The sequence below is a fragment of the Euleptes europaea genome, chromosome 13 (genome assembly GCF_029931775.1).
Source record: "Euleptes europaea isolate rEulEur1 chromosome 13, rEulEur1.hap1, whole genome shotgun sequence".
NCBI lineage: Eukaryota > Metazoa > Chordata > Lepidosauria > Squamata > Sphaerodactylidae > Euleptes > Euleptes europaea.
Genome location: NC_079324.1, coordinates 38546496 through 38556164, shown reverse-complemented (window position 1 = coordinate 38556164; position 9669 = coordinate 38546496). Strand labels below are relative to the sequence as shown.

Here is a 9669-nt window from a genome sequence, read left to right as displayed (position 1 = left end):
TGGGAGCCTCCTTCAGGACAGAAAGCCTCACAGGCTCCAGATCTCCTCCTGCGCAGGGTGTGTCTGGACTCGGGAGCAAAGGGTGGGGTGGCTCTCGGAGCACAGTTCACCTCCTTTGCCCTTGCTGGGCTGTACCCCACTGGGCCAGGATGGGTCCCGCTGCCCCTGCTGGGCACTAGGAGAGTCAAAAGCACTTGATACAAATGAAATCCCCAAAGAGCGAGCCAGCGGAGCTTGTCGCGTCTGCCCCCCGCAGCGCCAGGTCCAGTGAGCATGGAGTATATGTGCATGGGACTGCGGGGTGCTTGGGGTGCAGCTATACCCGCGTTGTGGAGTGTGAGTGTGGGAGCCCGGTATTGCTGAAGCTGGCAGCAAAGGTGTTGTAAGGGTGCAAGGTCTGCAAGCCCACCAGGGAGTTGGGGATCATGGTGATCGTGTTGGGCGTCATTAGTGGAATGTCGTCCGGGGAGCGGCGCAGCGTGAGCGTATAGTCGGGCAAGGCGGTGAGGCGGAGGGCGTCGTGGGGCGGCACGGCCTCACAGTCCCCGTGGTGTGTCTGGTTAGCCTGCAGCGAGGGCATCTCCTCCTCTGGCGTGTGGCCAATGTCATTGTTGGTGGTGGCACGCTGCGGGCTGGGCTGGCGGTGGGTGTCCTGTCGCCGTTTGTCCTTGCGGTAGTACAGCGCGGCAAAGGCCAAGACGTTGAGGAAGAGAAGTGAGGCCCCCACGGCAATGGTGACACTGAGCTCCGTCGAATAGTCGCGGGGGTTCTCAACCAGCAGTGTGCCCGCGCCATCCTGCTCCGGATTCCACTTCTCCTGGGAGCCCTCACTGGTGTAGGCGGTGGAGATGGCTGGCCGCTTGGTGCTCCAAGTCTTGCCGTTGGGCCGGCGCGTGATGTGTGAGTTCTGGGTGGTGTCGGGTGGCGGCACCTTGGTGGTGGTCGATGTGTAATGAAACATGTCATGCAGGTTGTACAGGTGTGGGACCAGGTGCTTCCAGAAGGCAACCTTGGTAGCCCGGTAGTGGTCGCGCACCCGTGGCTTGAGGCCGATGTGCAGGTAGAGCTGGTCACGGGGGTTGTATTTGGACCAAGCCACTTCTTCAAAGCGGTTGGCCTTCGTGTGGATGAATTTGGTGTCTTGGGGCACGGGCTTGTTTGGGTCCCTGAGAGAAAGAGAAACAGAGAAAGAAAACCATATGCAGCAATGTTTGATGGCCACTGTGGTGTAGTTGTTAGAATACTGGACTAGGATCTGGGAGACCCATGTTCAAAATCCCACTCTGCCATGAATGGTTGCTTGGTTGCCTTAGCACAGTCACATACTCTCAGCCACATCTACCTCACAGGGATGTTGTGAGGCTAAAATAGAGGAGTGGAAAATGATGTCAACCCCCTTGGGTTCCCAATGGGAGAAAGGTGGTATGTAAGCGAAGCAAATATATAACAATGGCCATTTTTGCATGGTCAATTTTGATGCTCGCTCAAAGCTGTTTTTTAAAATGCGACTTTAAAAATGCCTTTTCATGGTACGAAGCAAAAGGAGAAGTTCCACCCCCCCTCGCCTGCTCCTTTGTTCCTGTTTGCATTGTCATTAACATATGCATAGCTAACGCACCTCTGTTGTTTTGCATTGTCCTTGAGGGGGATTCTTCGAGGCATACACCAAAGGTCGCGTTAAATGGGCTTTTTTGTAACGCGAAGCAGGTCTGCGCAGGCTTCGCAGTCACTTCCGGAATGACGGTTCAGGGTGCAAAATTCAAAAAAATATGCGGGGCAATTCAGCCTGGAACGCGCTGCTAATTATCATGCAAAAATGGCCAATGTGGTCCTCCAGGGGGAAGAAGCCTGTGCACGTTCAGAGTAAAAAAGGTAAAGGTAGCCCCGTGTGCAAGCACCGGGTCATTCCTGACCCATGGGGTGACATCACATCCCGACGTTTACTAGGCAGACTTTGTTTACGGGGTGGTTTGCAATTGCCTCCAGCAAGCTGGGGCCTCATTTTACCAACCTCGGAAGGATGGAAGGCTAAGTCACCTTGAGCCGGCTACCTAAAACCGACTTCTGTTGGGATCGAGCTCTGAGGGAAAACAGAAACCAAGAATGCCATTTTCGCTGCAGCACGTGTGGCTTTTAAAAGCAAACTTGCGAATGTAGATACTTTGAAGGACAGGCCCTATCCTTCTTAGTAAACAGTAAACAGTACCTTTATTGGCATTAACAATAGAAAAACAAAACAAAGAAACAGTTAAATATAAAACTAAAAACAAAGAATTACACATTTCATCAATAATTATATTATAAAACAGTTAATTGTGAGCCCCCTCCTTCTTTCTTCCTCCTTCAGAACCTTGGCCAAAAACTCAGCTACCTGGTTGGTAACTTCAGGACATTTATCAGCAAGTAAATGATCTATATCTCCGGTGGACACCGCATTAATAAATTGAGGAAGAGAACTAATTAAACTGAGCCGAAGCTGTGTGAAGAGTGGACAATACAAGAGAATATGATGTATTGTGTCGGGTTCTTTACATTGACACCTACAACATCTGGCTTCTCGTGAAATTCCCTTATATCTACCACTAACAACAGCTGAAGGAAATATGTTGAATCTGGCCATCAAAAATGCTCTACGGTGAGAGGGTATAATTAAGTTAAAAAAATACTGAGCCATAGAGTTTATTTGGTAAGAAAGGCCTAAAAAACATGGGGAACAAATATCTTCTGCACCAGCTTTTATTAATTGAGAGTCAATGTCCCAGATCCTTTTTTGGATTGTCCTAAATATATAGATTTCACTAGAGTTGGACAAGGAATCAAGATCGATCCCAAGTCCACTTCTTCTGAATTACCTAGTGGTTATAGAGGAATCTAGTGCTGGGAACAGACACGGATGCCTGCGTGATCTCTCAAAGCATATTTTAGTGGCTTTTTTGGGAACAGCGATGCTATATCTCATCAGCAAATCATTTGATATGCGTGAGGGGAGGAGGTTCAGTTGTGCTGTGGCCCAGCCCTTTAAAAATATTAAGCTAGATATGTGATTCTGCATAGGAGCTGGCAGCGGGGAAGTGCTGGAGTGCACAGCCTGTCCACCAGTGGTTCCCAAAGTGGGCAGTACCACAACCTGGGGGTGGGTGGGATTACCTAGGGGGGCATTAAAAGGCAAGGGGGCAGCAGGGGGGCACTAGAGGTGGCCCCCTTCAACTGTTTGTTGCATCGGGTAGGGGGCGCTGGGGTTGAGTTTGTGGAACCAAGGGGGCAGTGGCCTGAAAAGTGTGGGAACCACTGCTGTACACCATAAAAAACCTTGTTATTCCAACTCCTGTCCCATCCTTTGCTTGGATGTTGGCTAGCACAGCCAGCTGGAGGAGAGTCAGCATCCCCAACTGGATAGCATCCCCTATGCAGTAGTCTAGACAGGCACAATACAGAAGAGCTGGAGGAATGGAACCTACCCTGTCTTGGCAAAGTTAGTCCAGTAGGTCATGACCACAGCACTCAGCATGACGTCATTCTTGGAGAAGTTGCAGGGAAAGAGGTCGGTGGGGCCGATCATGGGAATCCCAAAGACGTAAGGCACCTCATCCCCATGGGCAGCGTCAGACCAGGCTGGTTTCATTATGCTCTGGCAGTGGTGATAAAAGGCGTAGAAGTAAGTGGGGGAGCCATAGCGGGCGTGGAGATCGGCGGTCACCACTGATGGCTCCACCCACTGGTGGTCAGTGAAGAGAGCCACTAGTGTCTTGCGGCGTGTCTCAGGGTTGTCCCGGTCAGCCCAGTCAGTGTACATGAACTTGATGGTCTCGCGCAGAGTGTCTTTGCCCTCAGGGTAGCCGTACAGGTTGTCCACGAAGTTGGAAACAGAATAGTCAAAATCGCTGCCTGAGACCCCATTCTCTTGATCTACTACCGACTCAACAAACTTGAGGCCCTCGCCCTGGTTAACGCCCAGCATGATGTCATAGTTGAGGAACTCGCCTTGCTCCATCAGGATTTCCGGGTCATCTGGGATGACGTCCCCATCAATGACGGGCCCGAAGGCCACATGGTAGCGTGCCGGCTGGATGTCCTGCTCCACTAGTTCCTTGGCGCTCTTCTTCCGCAAGCAGTCCACCATGTCCACTGTGTCCAGGACATTGCAGCCCACCTTGTCGGCCAGCAAGCTGGTGTATTTCACAGGTTGGTAGTTGACAGCCCAGCTTGACAGCGCTGAGCCACTCTGAATAATGGCTCTCTGGAAAAGGCCTGCAGGGGAAACACAGGCAACAGCAGACATGAATAGTCCATCAAGCTGAGTCTAACGAGCTCTCCCATAGACTGAAGAAACCCTTAAGACACCCCATGTTCTTACCCATGGCATGGGACCATCGATCTTAGCCTCTGTAAGAAAGTTAAGATATACAGGTTAGGCTGCCTGCTGACCTATTTTACTCGTGACTTTTCCGAGAAGCCAGGAGAGCTTCTCTTCCTGGTAAAGCTTTCCAATAACTCCCCAGGAGAGGAAAAGAAGGGGACTGTGTGGAAGAGCTAGACTGTCCCCTCTTTGCAGAATCAGGCCAGTGTTGTATTTGTTCTAGGCCTTGCTGGAGGCAGTGCATTCTGGGCCTGTGGCATTAGCATAAGCCTGCTCCAGCGCCCATTAATCCATCACCAGCAACTAGGATTACCAGGTCCCTCTTCACCACCGGTGGGAGGTTTTGGGGGTGAAGCCTGAGGAAGGCATGGTTTGGGGAGGGGAGGGACTTCAATGCCATAGAGTCCAATTGCCAAAGCGGCCATTTTCTCCAGGTGAACTGATCCCTATCGGCTGGAGATCAGTTGTAATAGCAGGAGCTCTCCAGCTAGTACCTGGAGGTTGTAGCAAACAAACGTTACCTGGCAACCCTAGCAGCAACTCCTATGCTCTGGCAAGGCTGAGTCCCATTCCTCCCCAAGCCGCCTGCTGCTGTGAACAATCCAGTGCGGGAGGGCTGGCACAAGCCTAGCCCTTTCACGCAAGGCTGCTCAAGACTGGCAGCTAATGGGTTAAGCCTGTGCCACTTAACCCTGTGTATGCCAGTGAGCACAGTCCTCACTTCCTGCCCAGCTGGGCCCCTGCTCTGTGCCAATGTGGGCTCGGAGAGCAACACATTCCCCAGTGGCACAAAGAAGCCTTTTTGCTGGAGGGAACATGAGAGGCAGGGGACGCTGGGTCTAGGAAGCGGGCCCACAAAGGCCTTGGGGCTGGCAGAGGAATGCTGGGCCCTGCGCCAGTGCCTTTTCCAGGCGGCTTGTCCTTGGAATACAAAAAGGCCCCAGGAAATGCAGCCTCTGCAGCTGAGACAAGAGGAAGGGGGCAGGGGGCACTGTTCCCCCAGCACTAAGAGGCCCGGGATCTTGGCCTCCGCTCTTTGCACTGGTACCTCACACATGCAGAGGATCAGGGCCATGCCTACTCATCCCACTACCCCCAAATAAAGGAGCAGAGCTATCTTCTTGTAGGCATGAGAAGAATATCTATTTTTGTAGTTGCTTTCTCCAAAACAAAAACAAACAAAAAACCCTCATCCAGCTGTGTCTTTGGTTAATGTTCAGGGGTTCCCACCTATGTTTCTCTGGTTCACTTGTGAAAAGTGGTATGTGTGTATGTGCAGGAGAGAATTAGTCAAAAGGATTACTTTTCCAGGACCCTCTTCAGTGAGTCTCAGAGTGTGTCTGAATCAGCCAATTCTAAACAAGATTGTGCACCTGAAAAACATAGCTGGCACTTTCTGAGGTCCATCACATCTCCTCCTAGCAAGCGTGGTGTATGGTGGCCAAACTGTGCACCGGAAAGATCCTGTTTCAACTCTCACCTTAGCCACACACTCACTTAAGCAAGCCATTTTCTCAGCCCCCCAACTTCAATGTAGGGTTAATACCACCAGCCTATTTTGCAGGGCTGTTGTAAAAACTACAACATGACAATTGCATGAAGTGTTTTGAGCATTCACAACACCCCTGCATGTGACACATTCTCCTCCTACTCCAGGTTTCTTGGTGTGCAAAGTTAGCACCTCCTGAAGCAAGGGGCTCAGCAGTGAAGAGAGGGAGCAGTGAACTGAGGAAGGCCTTTATCTATCTATCTGTCTGTCTGTCTATGCCTCATTTATGTTCCCTGCCATGACTTATTCCTGCCCACTGCCCAGCTGTTCATTTGAGCTGGATGCACTAAACTGACCTCTCGTCTTTCTCACCCTGCCTAGCTCCTGGCCCAAATGCCCCTCCTTCAGCTACCTGACCACTGTACATGCTTCAGCAGCTGACCCTGCATGTTGAAACCCCTCCTAGAGGCCATGCCCCTGCAGGAAGTCACCAAGATCCACCAGAAACATGACAGGGGGCCAATAGGCATACAACATCTGTCCACTATGGCACTACAGGTTGGAAGCTACGATAGGTTGCCTTTGTCCTGTATCTTGGAAATGCCAAGAGAATAGGCCCACCCATCATCTGGACACGATCACAGCCAATAAGGTATTATATTGTTCATTAGCACCAACAGCAGAGAACAGCACACACATTCCTCCCCCCTCCCAGCTTCTTGCTTATCCACCCGTTCCTAATGTGTGTGGTGCATCCCCTTTCTTGGTGCTTGTTTGCTGTGACTCATCTTGGGCCTTTGCCTGGCTGTATTCAGTCCTGACATCTTTGTGCCATTCCTGTATGCACATCTTTAGTCACACATAACAGCTCTCCATTTCCTGTAAGCTTGCCTTTTCGGGTTCAGGCTGTTAGAAGTCTCCTTGCGCAACCACCAGGGTCTCACGGGATCCTTCTGGATTGTCCTTTGCATCAGAATAGCATGTGGGCGTGTCTCTGAGATTGTTCCTTTGAAGAACCACCAGCTGTCTCTGGCTCCTCATCCCTGCTTTGTTGTCCTGTGTGCAGGACCCGATTCAACAGTTCACTCAAAGATGTTCTAGTGAAGCCCTTGCTCTGCACACACACACACACCCGCCGCCGTCATGGAAAAGTACAGAACAACACGATTTGCACTCTCATGTGAAATTCAGCATTGCACTTTTACCTTCTCCTGTGCACACTGGCTGCACTGGAGTGACATCTGTGCCTCCCAATTTCGTTTTGACTGTCATATTCGGTACAAGGCATCTTTTGGGTTGTGCGTTTTGCTTTCACACCACGAAAACCACATGTTCTAAAATGATCTCATGGCCACCAAGCTGTCCAACCCTCCGTCAGATGCAGAATCCTACCAAAAAGCTATGCTCGCCCAGGGACAGCTGCAGCTTCACTGCACTGGTGGATGCTTTCATTTTACCTGGTTGATAATTGCACACACATTTTATATGGGAGACATATACAACCCAGTATAACAACTTGTAGACAATCCAAACAGATGTTTGTATAGTTGGAAATATACTATTCAACCTATATACATGCCTGGTCTGACATATAATAGTCAATATATGTGTATATATCTGTAAACATGTGTGTATGTTTTACATGGGGTTCAATTGACCACTGAGGAAGGCCAAACAGGCCAAAACACGTCTGGCAGGTGGTTATAGTATATCAACCTAGGAGATGCCATTGTGCTGTTTTAATGATAATTTAAGATATTTTCTATCCTGACATAGCACCTTAAATAAATTATATTTTCTTTATCTATTTATTTTATTTATCCCACCCAACCTTTGGTACCCAGCTTCTGTTTTTCAGGTTGGGTCTCATTCCCCTTCTCTTTTTTTCCTTGATACTCTTGAATACACACATGAAAAGGCTCGTCTGGTTTATCTTCTTGATGTGGTGGTGGGGATAACTACACTAGTCCCGCCAAATGCCTCTCTAAGCCACTGCTAAAAGTCTTCAAGGACAAAGTTTCCTTATGCCCCTCGGTAGCCTTACCCAGTGCTTTGCTATGCTTATGTTTGGGGAAATACTTCCCGAGGTACAACCTGTAACGTAGCCTGCTTAGCAAAACTGTTTGCTGCAGAGAAATCTGCAACAGTCCTAACTTGCTGCTTTCACCGAGCCCACAGAGACAACCGTTCCAGCTCACATGGGATCCCATAGTGGCAGCAGATGCACAGTGAAATTCTCCTTACTGCTCGGTAGGATGATACATATAAGCAAGCTACCCCAGGATAATTTGATTGCCTGTGCAAGCTCTCTGTTCGCACCCTCCAAAGCGGTAAGGGGAAAAAGAAATATGTAGACGTGTGTTAAAATGGTCTGCCTCTCCCCCTCCCCCGCAACCCTTACAGTTTTCCCACTACTGAACAATAAGTGGTTGTTGTAGCTCTTAATGTAGCTATTTGGTATTTTCTTGACTAGCTTATATTGCTTCACTGCTCACAGGGGCCATTGTCCCAAACGGGCTCAAGTTTGCACCCTCTGGCCTTCTTGGTCTTTGCATTGGTCAATAGGGGGTGTTTTTGTTGGGGTAACACCAGAAGCCAGGGTCTCTCTTCTCATGCAGAGTAACAGAAGAAAGAATTCCAGCTCGGCCACTTTTATTCTACTCCCCTCTGCAGGGGCATTCCCAGGCCACGGACAAACCCACAGCTGGCCCCCTTCTCCCAGGGCCTCTTCTCCACTGCCTGGCTCAGAGGACCTACATATTTCCCCTGCCTCTGGGGGCTGCCAGACGGCATGCATCTTCCTGCCAGGTTCATTTTCAAGCAAACAAAGGCTGGATTGGATCCCCATCTTGAGCTACAAGCTGCTTTTTTGTTTGTTTGTTTGTTTAAAGGCTGCACAATGGAAGCAAGAGAACAAGCAGAATCTCTCCTATTGCACACTGATTAGCCAGCATCTATAGGGCAGCTCTAGGGCCAGGCCTTCACCCTGCAGGCAGGAATGCAATGGAAGCTTTAATATATTAGAGCAATGGGGAGAGAAGATGCAGTCCTGGGTGGGCTGAACATGTGCAGTATCTGAGCAAGGGCTCCCACCTTCTTTCAGCACACAAATGCACCGCTCCTCCCCACGCATTCTAGATGACCCTTGATTAATATAGCCATCTGGCCTTGCTGCACACTCATCTCATTAATTCAGCTTCCATTTATATATTCCACCAACACACACACACACACACCTCCGAAGATCTGAAGATCCCCTGTAGCAAGGAACACATTCTTGAGCAAGAATGTGCTCACCCTCCCACTTGCGAGCCTGCTGTCAAATGGAAGACATAGGAATGTATGAGGCTGCCTTTCACTGAGTCAACCCATCAGTCTAGCTAGCCCAGCAGAGGAAGGTCTCTTTTAGCATCTTAATGGGCATGGATTGAACCCAGGTACATGCAAAGAAGCAGTAGCAGTGTCGTGGTTTTACCATCACTCTCTCGAGCAGCCAACTTCACTGGGCAAGGGCATTATGTAGGGCTGCCAACCTCCAGGTACTCAGTTAGTGTTAGGGTAAGAGTAATCTTCCTTGTCTGTGCTGTATGCTGTAAATATATATAGACTTTGAGCTACGTGCTGTTTGTTATTTCTTGAGACAACCTCCAGGTACTAGCTGGAGATCTCCTGCTATTACAACTGATCTCCAGCCAATACAGATCAGTTCCCCAGGAGAAAATGGCCGCTTTGGCAATTGGACTCTATGGCATTGAAGTCCTTCCCCTCCCCAAACGCTGCTCTCCTCAGGCCTCGCCCCCAAAACCTCCCACCAGTGGCGAAA

General features: G+C 49.8%; 1 protein-coding gene across 3 annotated transcripts in view; it reads right to left on the bottom strand.

Moving 5' to 3' along the window:
• Positions 1-290: 290 nt before the first annotated feature.
• Positions 291-9669, bottom strand: part of NLGN3 (neuroligin 3) — a 30121-nt gene continuing 20742 nt past the window's right edge. For all 3 annotated transcript variants that reach the window (XM_056859801.1, XM_056859803.1, XM_056859804.1), the window contains 2 exons: positions 3459-4248; positions 291-1166 (listed from right to left, as the gene is read on the bottom strand). In XM_056859801.1, the coding sequence (XP_056715779.1) occupies positions 317-1166; positions 3459-4248 (1640 nt within the window). In that variant the 3' untranslated portion in view covers positions 291-316. The remainder of the gene's footprint in view (positions 1167-3458; positions 4249-9669) is intronic.